At 40.6% G+C, this 14,627-nt stretch overlaps 1 protein-coding gene across 6 annotated transcripts in view; it reads left to right on the top strand.

Annotated features, from left to right (window-relative positions):
* Positions 1–5,625, top strand: part of LOC124275368 (prostaglandin E2 receptor EP3 subtype-like) — an 81,742-nt gene extending 76,117 nt beyond the window's left edge. For all 6 annotated transcript variants that reach the window (XM_046710892.1, XM_046710890.1, XM_046710893.1 and 3 more), the window contains exon 3: positions 390–5,625. In XM_046710892.1, the coding sequence (XP_046566848.1) occupies positions 390–992 (603 nt within the window). In that variant the 3' untranslated portion in view covers positions 993–5,625. The remainder of the gene's footprint in view (positions 1–389) is intronic.
* The last annotated feature ends 9,002 nt before the right edge of the window (positions 5,626–14,627 follow it).

Raw genomic sequence — 14,627 nt, 5'->3', positions numbered from 1 at the left:
TAAAGTCCAAAATAAAGCAAGTCTAGATTTCCTCAGGTTCAACATCTCCCATCTCACTGGGAATCCTTTTCAATTTGAAAGGAATTATCTATATCAAAGGTAATACTATGTTTATTCAGACTACAGTTTATTCTAAATTGCGCGTTGTTGCAGTGAAACCCCCCCTCCCGATATACATTTGTACCATAAAGATATTCGTGTTATCCGTAGCTCGAGACCACCTCGAGACAACTGGGATTTGATAGTAGGCCAAATTGTTTTGAAGTTGATTCCAGAGGGATCATTTATTGCTCTGCGCCATATCCAGTTAACGTGTTTTTAGAAACGTTATTTCAGGGTCTCATGTCAGTGGTTGTGTGTTAACTTTCCATGATTTTATATGATTTCAGGTTCACATTCTCACAAATCAGATCACTGGGCAAATCGATGTCAAAAAGGACTTAATTAGCATTCGTCTGGCAAGTATCAACCAAATTCTAGACCCATGGCTCTATATTCTTTTGAGGAAAGCAATGTTTTTCAAATTCCTCAGAAGGGTCAAGCAGTTTGTGGCCCAACGGAAGCGACCAAGTTCATCACGAAGGCATTTTGCTGCACACATGGAAGGGTCTCAGAACGGTTCCTTTGCTGCGTATCAGATGCATTCTGCATCGGGAGCACATCATAACAGTCATCATTCTCTAAACGAATGCGTACATCCCGAAAAAAATCATATCGGAAGTGCTATAGAGGCCACAACGAGGCCAGAGTTAAGGGACACAACTCTGAACGGAAGCAGTGACAGTGAATCGGATGTGTTTGTTGAGCCTCAAATTAGGACTAAGGCGAGTTTTATCAGTATTGATGAGTACATTGCGGCTCACAGGTTGAAGAGAAGGGATTCAAGTGGAGGTGGGGACATCAATGGGAACAAGAAGTTACAAAGACTATACAGCTTACCAGCATATCTGAAAGGAACTGAAAACGATGGCATCGATACACAGCTGTCATGATTTGTATTAATCACAAACATTAATATGTCCCTCCAAAATAGATAACTCGTGGCCAGAACCTGTAACAACTGTTCAAGATTCAATAATGTGAAACATCAGTCAGAAAATGATCGGTCTCAATTGTCCGAAGAAATAGATTCCATTGAGCTCGAAATTGAAATTAGAGCTGAACATTATTTGAATGGATCACTGAAAATCAGTGATGACACAAAGTATTCACTAACAGGTGAAATATATACTGCCCGTGCGGTAGCTATAGCACTTACACAATGTGGTTAAAGAACTGTGCATTGTTACTTGACATTGCATAGCGGTACTCGTCACATAAGGCGACGACATGTGACCAAACCAGACAATCAAGTTATGGACCAGATATAAAGTCACACGATAGCAAGTTGAATAGCAAGTGACATAGTGATATTGCTGGGACATTGCTATCAGCCCAAGCCCATGATACAGTGCAGGGCAAAAGAAAGTATACCCATGTTTGATGTGTGCTAGAAACCCAAGAAAACTCATTAACAAGAAACTGTAGTTATTAAAAGGTGATGTATTCCATACCGGTATTATATGTATGTTTTGGACCCTTAGTATGTTTCGGCAACTATTTGCAGCCAAGTAACGTTTTCATAATGGATTTTGTGTTCAAATCCTTTTTGTCAGGCTCTGTGTAAGCTTTCGTTTGCCCGGCTGTTTGTTACGAATCAAAATGAATGTTTGTTTGAGTAGACCGTGTATCTCACATCAGACCCACAACATAGTAGATCACCATAACAGAGTTGTTGGTTTCATTTTCATGATCTCCATACATGTCGCTAGGACGACTCATTTCATTTTTATCGTTACAGTTATTTTGACACTAGATGTTGAAATAAATACTCTGATGCTGTGTCTGTCTGTTCCATGTGTTCCCGTTGTGATGTGTAGATTACAAAATGTATGTACATATTGTTAATTCAAAGGGAAATTATGCGCATACGCTGTCTCTATTGTTGTTGTTTTGTTCACGTTTAAAATTCAAAATGGCCTAATGATACATAAATGGCACGTAGTCGAAGTGAAAAGGACGTTGTGTTTGACGGTCATTGAAGCGGAACTTTGAGTATATGTTATACTCAGAACGTATTTTCTGTACATAAATCGTGTTTGTGTGTGTGTATAATTATTTTTTTATTATAATTTCAGAGGACAGCATAGTATTTTCTGTAATATATCAAAGTGTTATATACTGTTAGATACTATGTTTATCATACAGGGTCGTTTGTTTCATGTTGAACCTAAATGACAAGGTATTTGAATTGGTCCACGTTCAGTTCACAAACATATTTCAAGAATGAAAAGGTTATTATAATTATTTTTAAATACACTCTCTTAAAACGTGTAGTAGACTGTAGTATATAAGATCACATGTGACATACGGAGATGAACTCGACGAAGAAAAGAAGATTAAGTCAGATCTGTTTGAATTTTAAATACTCATTTCACAACAACAACAGTTTTATTTTATTCTAGTTTGTAATTCCCAAAGGTGACATGTTACATAAGATGAACAATAGATGATGTATGTACTTGTACTTTTCAATGGAAACAACATTGACTAGACAACAGATATGTCATATCTGTATGTCAATAGACTCGGAGTACCTTACTGTTGAAATAATTATTATGAAATGTTATCTGTGGTTTCCATGTCTGTACGTAATTAGGATATCCGTTTGAGTTCTTAGGTACCTTCAGTATTAACATTCACAATGACGGATGATTTGATGATTTGTCTGTAGCCAAGTAACCTCACGAGGACGTTGTTACAGATTGGGAAACCCTAGAGAAGGATGCACTTGTATGTCCCGAGTGACGGATTCGATGGCGACCATGACAGCATGACTGCCTTTCTTTTGCAATGTTCATGTAGGGATTTCAGTTATGTACTTCCGTGCAAGTATATATTTCAGTAATCAACTGCCGTGCAAGTAGGGATTTCAGTAATGTACCACCGTGCAAGTAGGGATTTCAGTAATGTACCGCCGTGCAAGTGGAGATTTCAGAAATATACCGCCGTGTATGTAGAGATTTCAGTCATATACTGCAGTGCAAGTAGAGATTTCAGTCATATACTGCCGTGCAAGTAGAGATTTCAGTCATATACTGCCGTGCAAGTAGAGATTTCAGTCATATACTGCAGTGCAAGTAGAGATTTCAGTCATATACTGCAGTGCAAGTAGAGATTTCAGTCATATACTGCAGTGCAAGTAGAGATTTCAGTCATATACTGCAGTGCAAGTAGAGATTTCAGTCATATACTGCAGTGCAAGTAGAGATTTCAGTCATATACTGCAGTGCAAGTAGAGATTTCAGTCATATACTGCAGTGCAAATGCATATTTCATGGCTGAATTCGTAGATTTTACATTCCAAGTACTACAATAACCATTACCCGAACTGCTTCGAAATCACGTCATCTGTATTGTCCTTACAGAAACATGATGGCATTGTCGTGAATATGCTTTATTGATGAGTGTGAAGCTCATACACAGTTGCCCTGCATTAGCTGTACACGTGATCCTCAAGCTCATGATATTATACACACAACAAACTGTAATGGAATAAAAAAAGTCTGAATTCTGTTTAAATACTGACACACGAAGACGTTAACGAACACTGTGCAATTCGTCACGCACATCATGTGTTTAACAAACTCCAACTGATCATTTACGTGTTTCACAATATCTGGGGTGTTAGAACTTCATCAAGGAAATGATAAGGGAAAATGGTAATTATTAGTTTAGTTCCGGATTGTTTCGAGGTCATGCTGACAGGCAGAGATATAACTGAAATATTGCTTTTATACAGTACAACCTGTGTTACTCCAGACGCACCCACTAGTTATATCAGTAAACAATTTAAATGAAGTCCTTTTTTACAATTACTCGTCTATCAAAACCTTATTCCGCTAAATATGCTTCGTCATATCCGGAGTAAAATGTATTTGTATACCTCACAGGCATCGCAAATTCTTACAGCAGGGAACGACTATAAGCTTGATAAGCCTGTCAAGTTGATTGCCAACGTTTCTCTCTGGACCATTTGAACATGAAAGCCGTGTCCTGCTACATCCGTCTTCGTAATATCCGGAGTTTAACACTCATATTCAGTTACCAATGTCTCGGCTATCGATCACCTATTCTGCTTCATCCACCTTCCTTACTGTATGTCTGGAGTGAATACTAACGTTCTTTTTAAAAGAAACCTTTTTCTGCTCCATCTACTTCGTAATATCCGGAGTTGAACTTTAGCATTCTCGTTACCATTTATCGGCTATCAAAGCCGTATATATGTCTTCATTATATCCAGGGTTTAACACTCACGTTCTGTTAACCATTTCGCGGCTATCAATTTCGTATTCTGCTATATCAACCTTCGTTTTTGTATATCCGATGACAAGGTTATCACATGTCAAAGCGTTATTCTGCTACATCCGTCTTCGTCATTTTCGGGGTTGATTGTACTTATATAACATTCACAGAAACATCTTAAAACAGAGCACTGTAAGCTGTAAACTTATGCCTATCAAGTAGTCACACCCTCACACAATTGACTGCACTGCAACAATGTCAGATGAGGCCGTGTGAACAGCGTCCCAAGGCCTGCTGGAACTCCCACGTGTGGCATTCTGAAATTCCATCCTCATTCATCTTGTGCAAAAAGCGTAACCTTATCTTTTCCAAACGTTATAGAGTCTGAAATAACAGACAGGGGGTGGAACATTGATATGATAACTGGTTCACTTAAATATGTGTACAGATGTAAGTGTCTAATTCAAGAATTCATGCTGACATTGAGTGGCAAATCTGACATATTTGCTACGTGTCATAGACAAGGAGGATTGTGTATATCTCACTGTCATTTTGTTCAAAACACATCTACGCAGTGCTTTTATCAAATAACTGTTCTCAAATGAAAAGCATTCAATCCTTAGTTCTGTTTATGAAGACTTGTGGGTATTGTTTGTTTTAGTGTAATTTGCTTCCAAACTTATGTCTACGGACCCATTTTCAAATTACTGTTCTAAAATGAATCGCATTCAGTCTTTCTTTAGGTTGTAGGTGACTGGGACCAGTGTTGTGGATTTTACTCTGATCTTCATCCAAACAAATCTCCGGAAGGCTCATTTTTAAGTGGCTATCTGAAATAGAAAACATTTACATTTTACATGAAAAATATACTGTGTAGATGTGTTGCTGAGAATATTTGTCAAACATTGTAAAGTCATAACTGAATTTTATATCTCGAATCAAGTCTGTTTTACATATATGTATAACATAATCTGTCCATGTTGTTACTGTGGCAAATAGGAAATGACATCTTGATTCGGTAGTTTCATTGAATCTAATAACACTGTTTCCAGGAAATGATGACTTACATACTCTGCTATGTAGATGTAGCGCAATAAACCCATTTCACCCTAGCATAATGTGTAAAGCCACGTGCCATGTTGGTCCCTGCAATGTACATGTGTTTTGTGATGTGTACATAGTTTGTACAGTAGGTATGGTCTGTTGCAAATTCGTGAAGAACTATCATCTCCTACGTGAACTGCGCCTGTGATATGTCTCATTAAATATTTAATACATTTATTTTTGTGTCTTTCTTGTTTGCTTCAATTTTCATTTGTGTGTTTCGTGTTCATTTTCGAGGACTCTCCTGGCAAGATGCTGTCCCCGGTAACCAAAGCTGGATCTCGTTTGCCTGTCCGGGTGAAAGGGTTGACTGCATGTCAAGAGTATGGGTCGGTGCTCATAATATGAATCACCCGTTCGATTACAGATGTTCGTGATTTACCTGAAATTTTGCATACTGTGGCGTTAAACAAATAATAGGAACAAAGAAAAATATCCAAGAGGGAGTTTCATCTTGTATATCTAGGGCATCTCTTGATTTAGAGATATTTTGGAACTAATCGAATAGCAAGCGAGGCAAGAATGTCCGCTTCACGTGGCTTAGAGGGCCGGGCACACATCTGATGCCTGCCGCTATCCTACCTAAAGCCTTAGCACCGGTATCATTACAAGCAAACAGACGCACGCACTCACGCACGCACACACATACACAAGCGCATGCGCGGCTATAGAGGTGCAATAATGTTCATTTGAAGGCGACACAAGCAATCTGCTGCATGGATTTCGGGGTCATACAAGCTCCCTATAATCCCTTACTTGGTGTACGTAGGACTGAAAACATCTGGTGGTAATTGTCCGTGGCCATGCTTGGTTGACTGCGCGTCATTTTAACTAAGTGGCTTGTGATGTTGTTCATCATATCAGTCACTGGATTTGCCTGGTGTACACTGATTTATGACAGGCTAAATATTTGTTAAATTGTCAGGTTGGCGATTGCAATCAAACAAGTGACAAACGAATATACGCAAACGAAGGCCGCGGTTGGATGGTAGGCTAGCGGCGCATGGAAGGTCGCACCAATGACGCCCCCCCTCAGTATGTGACTCAACTGTATTTCACATATAGTCTACATTTCAAAGCGAACGGAAGATGCATATAATCTTGGCTTCGCGCGCTATACGTTGAAGCAGTCGTACAATCTGTACTAAGTTTTGTTGTCAACTTCAATGCTGTTCAAACAACAGGGTGTTCGTGACTCTAATCCAGTCTCTCAATGCGATGTTTGATCTGCCGATATCATATCCGAGCTCGTGGGTTCCACCAAGGTTTCAGATATCTACTGACCACGTTACTTTCTGTTCTCGACGTGTTTTGTGGTGACCCATTTTACAATTGTACTACTAAATGGAGGTAACCATTGTAGCAAAAGGGTTATACGTATCACCGTAATGGCCGTACCAGTGCGATATGTTTCTCCTGCATTACTAATTAGTGATCTCACAGTGCGGTGAGTGAGTGAGTATGGTTTTACGCCGTTTTAAACAATATCCCAGCAATATCACGGCGGGGGACACAAGAAATGGGCTTCACACAATGAAACCATGTGGGGAATCGAACCTGGGCCTTCGGCATCACCAGCGAACGCTTTATCCACTAGGCTACCCCACCGTGTGGACTACTGCACACACATAGGATCCCGTGAGAGTATATACTGATAAGGGGCACAGTTAGCCAAGTCCTCAACACACTGCCACTGGCTATGCAGAGTTGCGTCCCCTTGGTGTGCCAGAAACCAATAAGCAACGGTTCGAATCCCAGGTGCGCCCTGATTATGTTTCCAGGATTTTCAGTACTATACCTGTGCTCATGGCTTTTATCTAAAGTCGTAATCGCTTAAGATAAGCATCACCTCAGACTGTATTCCAACACACTGTGATGCAGCTGATATAGTGTTTAAAGCGACGTTAAATTAAATGCACACTAGCATTACTTTAAAAACAAAAACTTTCAGTGAGTGAGTGAGTTTAGTTTTACGCCGCCAGCAATATTCAAGCTCTATGGCGGTGGTCTGTAAATAATCGAGTCTGGACCAGACAATCCCGTGATCAATAGCATGAGCATCGATCTAGGCAATTGGGGTACGATGACATGTGTCAACAAGAGAGTCAAAACATTGATAACTCAACAGTCTCGTTTCCTGTTGACTGGGTCACGTCGTATTGCGCAACTTAGTACAATAACCACTCCAGAATTTTGAGACCAATTCATTTAACTGGATACATAATTATTAATCAGTATTATTTGATACATCTAAGCACTTGTATATTGCAACACTACGCTCGTTCTAATCCTTGCAAACACGTCGTGCAGCGTGCTCTGTCGTACAGCGAGCTCTGACAAACGGAAACCTGGAAATCGTGGAAATCTCAAAACGAGGCTCTCCCGCTTGAAAAGTTTGGCTGTCTGGTACGGACTTGATATTATATCAATCACATTGTGTTTTACAGAACTACACTGAACAAGTGCAAAAAACACATAACCAGTGTAACCAGTGAGCCAGATGCATTTTACCTCACCAAACAGGGGCAGTCTGTGACGTCTTAGTTAAGGTAATGCTGCCTACACCTCGCCATAAAATATAGAAATACGATGTTATTACAGTTTATAATTAAAATTCATTTGTAAATATCATTTTCGTTTGAAACAAGGAATTGGAATTCAGTGTAAAAAATAGTTGTTTGTGATGTCTATTTTCACTTTCACACGAGAAAATTCGGGTCGGTTGAAAAGTAGGTCATTGTCTGAATAGGTTGATGAGACTCGAGCTCATGTGTCGGTTTGGTCACCGATCCTGACCACCCGATCCCGCCTTTTACGACAGGCATGGGTTGCTGAAGGCCAATTCTAACCCGGATCTTCACGGGTTATTTCAAACGAAGTGAGCAAGGTTTTCTCAAGATGAATTGAGATATCGGAATGAATGTACCATGCACGTGATGAACTAGATGTGATCATGGGGTCTAAGATAAGCTATAATTGTGTGATTTTGTAATGTCGGCAAATCAATCACCGACTGAAGCCTGCATCTCATCTGACGGTTTTGTCCACATCATGATGACACGTGATTAGCTGAAATACTGGGGGGCACTACTTCCACCCGTTTACACGTACCTTGTCACTCACTCACTTACTCACTCAATTACTATAAACAGAAGGTGTGTGCGTAAAGGCGAACGTATGCCGTCTCATCAAGAGCACCCATCACAAACACACTCAAAGGCAAGTCAACTGTTCACCTGTACAAACATGGGAACACATGAGACAAGAAAAAGGGGGCAACTGTATCGTACATCATTTCTGATTGTACGCCAAGTAATATCTCCTGTATGCACTGTCTAACAAGAATGCCGGGCCGTTAATAGTAGATCCTTTCCAATCAATAGATGAATTAAATTGACGTTAACTGTTCTTATGTTGCTTAAAATCAGCAAAATGCGTTAAGCAAGCAGACATATCACTATGGACAACCACATCCATCTCAATTACCCGCAGGTCGATAGAAAGTGATGGGCCTGTCAATACAAGGGCGATAACTCTGTGACTCATGTCTATTACCGCCTCCATGGATGGGCCCTTATATGTATATTGCTCCTTACATCATAGCTGCAAATACACGAACTAAAGTACTGTCGGAAATAGACAAAAACTGTTTTTTTGCATTGATATCTACAATTTATGTAGTTAATATGTGTAAGTTTGAAATATCTGTTAAACTAAGTTCGGCCTAACTACAGTCTCAGTGGTAGGGAGATAGGAAACGTACAAAAAGTACTTTACTGAGGAGAGATTAGTGCAGAAATGAGAAATCCTAAGCGACTTATTTGGAACAGGCCATGGCTTTATGCAAATTAGTGTGCGATGATATTATATTACAAAGGACAATTTTAGAATGTCCATTTTGAAATTAAACTTACCTTCATTATAAACGATAGCTGACGTAAAAAACAATAACTTTAATACTGAAACTATGAAGGATGTAGCAGCCATGGAGGCTCACTATCGCTATAAAAAGAAACAGGTAAGAGGGGTCGTCTCAAAAGCCAATCCAGGACTGGTGTCGCAGACGGTGGTTAGGGTCGGGCTGGGGGATAGAGATATAAGCTGAGATAAGATAATCCTTTAGGGGAATTAAACTGGGAAGAAAACGGCATGTCATAACAATTTACAAATAATATTCAGTCCTGGCGATCTTCGGCTGGTCATGACACCTATATATTTTGAGACATTTAATACGATGGCTGATTTAAGCTTTTCCATGGGTATCATACCCTTTTACGTATCTCAACATAAACTTTATGATCAATAAATGAGACATATTCAACACACATAAAAAGGCATAAAATATCTTTGAGATGACCCCTTGTGCCTGTAGGCAGCACGTGCATTTCATGCCAGGTGAGACGACGGTCCCTCGTCATTCCTGGCTGAGCGACCTAATTGCCATCTATAGTCCGATCTATTGTTTTGAGCAGCTATTCGTGTTTTCTCTTTTGCCCGATTTTACGAGTAAACATGCTTTTCTGGATATCTTATTACACATCCCACTGAATGCCCAGTTAGGCCGATGTGGGTTATTTCGATATATGCTATTTGTAAATTTGTAAATTTTAAGGATACAGAGTAACAGCCTAAAAACAGTTTGTTTTTTCTATTTCAAACAGTACTTTAATGCCAGTTTTATAGCACTGGGACCGCCTCCGTGGTGTAGTGGTTAGAGCGTCCGCCCGGAGAGCGGAAGGTCGCGGGTTCGATCCCCGACCGCGTCATACCAAAAAAGACGTTAAAATATGGTACTTGTTGGTCCCTGCCTGGCGCTCGGCATTAATGGGTACAACAAGGACTGGTCGGCTTGGAGTCAGTATAATGTGTCTGAGTGGGGTATTCATGCTTCACTGCGGCATGGTATCTCAGTGGGCTAGCACTATAAAACCAGCTTAAGTCTGGGCTAGTACAAGCAGCCGCACATACACATACACACGCATGCACGTCGTCATATGAGCGAAATATTCTTAAGTACGACGTTAAACCCAATTTCACATCACATCACATTATAGCACTGGACCACTGAGATACCAGGCCGCAGTTTTAACAGACACTATGCCCTGACTCCAAGCAAACCAGTCCAAGTGGTTCCAGACTTCGACCTTCATAGCTAAGGGGGGCGGTGGGGTAGCCTAGAGGTTAAAGCGTTGGCTCGTCACGCCGAAGACCCGGGTTCAAATCCCCACATGGGTACAATGTGTGAAGCCCATTTCTGGTGTCCCCTGCCGTGATGTTGCTGGAATATTGCTAAAAGTGGCGTAAAACCAAACTCAGTCATAGCTAAGGTTCCCCGCCGTGATATTGTTGGAATATTGCTAAACGCGGCGTAAAATCATACTCACTCACTCTTAGCTAAGCTTTTCTGAAATGGGTCACTTGGTTCTAATCCCTAAAATTCATCAGCATGATCGATTGTTGCCATGGGGACTTGCAATCATATGGATATATCCCGTGAAGTAATATGAGGATATCACAAGACGTAATTATTAGATATGGAACTATCACACGCAGTAATCATAAACATATATGCGTTATCACAGTGTGTTTGACAGAAAAATCACACGAAATTACATGGAGATGTCGCATGAAGTTATAAAGATATATCACCTGAAATTATTTGGAGATGTTGAATGGTCTTACATAAAACATCGTACAGCTGTAATACTGCTGAAACAAAATATTCTCATAATATGTAATTGTACAATCGACTCTGCTTTTAGCAGAGATTTCTTATGGATGTGGAAAGGGTTTGGTGGCTTCTATCTATAGGGATATCACACAAAATTACATGGAGTGAGTGAGTTAACATGTTACGTCACATCGGCAATATTTCAACCATACGGTGACGGAGTTATATAGAGACATATTACATGAAGTTATGAATAGATGTGATACGAAATTACATGGATGCATGACATGACGTTCAGTATGCATATCACATGAATCATATAGAGATATCACATAAAACTATGTGGAGGTGTCATATGAGATTATATGGATTACCTCATGGAGATACCTTGAATTACCTCGAGTATTCGTGCAGTAATCCATGTGTATAGTGCATGGTGTGTCTGAATGACCTAAAGTATCTGTGCGACGATCCGTGCGTTATTCTGCATGTCAAGATGACCTTGAACATCCGCACAGAAATCTGTGAGTATGAAATATAGTGCACCTTATGTCAGAATGACCTGGAGTATCCGGGCGGTGTATGTGGTATCGTGCATGTCAAAATGACTTAGAGTATCCACGTAGAAACCTGTGTGTATGCAGTATAGTGTAGGGTGTGTCACAATGACCTAGAGCATTCTTGAGGTGATCCGTGTTCACGCGGCATGGTGTAGTATGTGTCAGAAGGATCGACAGTATCCGCTGGGTGAGCTGCGCGTATGCGGTATAGTGTATATAAAATCGAGAAAACCAACCCTTCCCACGCCCATGATGAATCACCGTTAAAGCAGAGTCGATCGTAGAGTTTCGATCATGGGCGTGATTTGTGAATCACTATCAAATAGTGATGGTACCAGGTGTCCGCAAGGCAGCGTATCCTGGCCCATCGGCAACCGTCATATGCAAAGGCTAGTCAACTGTTCACGGAAACATATGGTACAAAAAAGGGAATTGTACAGAATAGCCGTGCAGGGACCCGTGATTGTGCGGTTTGGAGTAGGATATGTCAGAATGACCTACAGTATCCGTGTTGCGATCTGTCTGTATGTGTTGTGGTATATGGCATGTCAGAATAATCTGGAACATCAGTGCGGGGATTTGTGGTATATGACATGTCAGAATAATCTGGAACATCAGTGCGGGGATGTGTTATGGTATATGGCATGTCAGAATAGTCTGGAACATCAGTGCGGGGATGTGTTGTGGTATATGGCATGTCAGAATAATCTGGAACATCAGTGCGGGGATGTGTTGTGGTATATGGCATGTCAGAATAGTCTGGAACATCAGTGCGGGGATGTGTTGTGGTATATGGCATGTCAGAATAATCTGGAACATCAGTGCGGGGATGTGTTGTGGTATATGGCATGTCAGAATAATCTGGAACATCAGTGCGGGGATGTGTTATGGTATATGGCATGTCAGAATAGTCTGGAACATCAGTGCGGGGATGTGTTGTGGTGTATGGCATGTCAGAATAGTCTGGAACATCAGTGCGGGGATGTGTTATGGTATATGGCATGTCAGAATAATCTGGAACATCAGTGCGGGTGTGTGTTATGGTGTATGGCATGTCAGAATAGTCTGGAACATCAGTGCGGGGATGTGTTATGGTGTATGGCATGTCAGAATAATCTGGAACATCAGTGCGGGAATGTGTTGTGGTATATTGCATGTCAGAATATGGAAAATAAGAGATTCTGTTGTTTTTATGTAAAACCAGGGATAATCTACAACATTATATAGTCTCCCTGGTAAAACGCATGTAACCTTTTTATTATATTTATGAATGTATTTTGGGCCAGTGGCCTATTACTGAATAAAATGTCTGTCTGTCTGTCTGTCTGTCTGTCTGTCTGTCTGTCTGTCAGAATAATCTGGAACATCAGTGCGGGGATGTGTTGTGGTGTCCATGTAGCAGGGCGTGGAGTCATTCTTACCTTGTCAGCAAACCTCATGTGAACAAGGCGTCAGACTTTGGATCAGAAGATCCGTGCTTCGAATCTCATGTCAAAATCCTGGTACATCCATGCGGGCATATGTGTGTATATGTTGTGGTATATGGGATGTCAGAATGACCTTTAGTATCCGTGCGGGGATCCATGTTGTAGTAAGTAAGTGTTTTGGTATATGGGATGTCAGAATGATCTTTAATATCCGTGCGGGGATCTATGTTGTAGTAAGTAAGTGTTGTGGTATATGGGATGTCAGAATGACCTTTAATATCCGTGCGGGGATCTATGTTGTAGAAGGTAAGTGTTGTGGTATATGGGATGTCAGAATGACCTTTAGTATCCGTGCGGGGATCCATGTTGTAGTAAGTAAGTGTTGTGGTATATGGGATGTCAGAATGATCTTTAATATCCGTGCGGGGATCTATGTTGTAGAAAGTAAGTGTTGTGGTATATGGGATGTAAGAATGACCTTTAATATCCGTGCGGGGATCCATGTTGTAGTAAGTACGTGTTGTGGTATATGAGATGTCACAATGATCTTTAGTATCCGTGCGGGGATCCATGTTGTAGTAAGTAAGTGTTGTGGTATATGGGATGTCAGAATGATCTTTGATATCCGTGCGGGGATCTATGTTGTAGAAAGTAAGTGTTGTGGTATATGGGATGTCAGAATGACCTTTAGTATCCGTGCGGGGATCCATGTTGTAGTAAGTAAGTGTTGTGGTATATGGGATGTAAGAATGACCTTTAGTATCCGTGCGGGGATCCATGTTGTAGTAAGTAAGTGTTTTGGTATATGGTATGTCAGAATGACCTTTAGTATCCGTGCGGGGATCCATCTTGTAGTAAGTAAGTGTTGTGGTATATGAGATGTCAGAATGACCTTTAGTATCCGTGCGGGGATCCATGTTGTAGTAAGTAAGTGTTGTGGTATATGAGATGTCAGAATGACCTTTAGTATCCGTGCGGGGATCTATGTTGTAGTAAGTAAGTGTTGTGGTATATGAGATGTCAGAATGACCATTAGTAAACGCTTCTTTACTGATATTCGATTCCTTAATGTGGCTTCATTCGTTGTAATCATGATGTACTGTCTCGTCAGGACATGGAAATAGCTGCTGGATAACGACACCAATGGTGACCTAACGACAACAACATCTGCACAGATCTCAGCAAGGAGTGTTAATGTGTTAATGTTTAATAACGTACATGCGTGGTGTGGACAGAATCACGAAATGAATGCTTTCCTAACACGCACGAAAGGCATATTGCCAGACACAGAACCGGTGTTTTAACGCCACGATGTGATTTACTTTCTATAAAGATATACTATAAATCAGCAATGTCAACTGTATCCAACACGACTCAGTGATATATTGAACCTACGACCAATAAACCATCAAATGCAAATAGTGGAGCCAACAACCCATGTTTTGCGATAAATTTGTAAATGCCAGAGGTAAGACAGAACCATCAGAACACAATACTTCCAGCAAAACAATTTACGTTTTT

The sequence above is a fragment of the Haliotis rubra genome, unplaced genomic scaffold (genome assembly GCF_003918875.1).
Source record: "Haliotis rubra isolate DU_JTF1 unplaced genomic scaffold, ASM391887v1 Scf2, whole genome shotgun sequence".
Lineage (NCBI taxonomy): Eukaryota > Metazoa > Mollusca > Gastropoda > Lepetellida > Haliotidae > Haliotis > Haliotis rubra.
The sequence above is the reverse complement of the archived record's forward strand: the minus strand, read 5'-3'. Positions and strand labels throughout refer to the sequence as shown.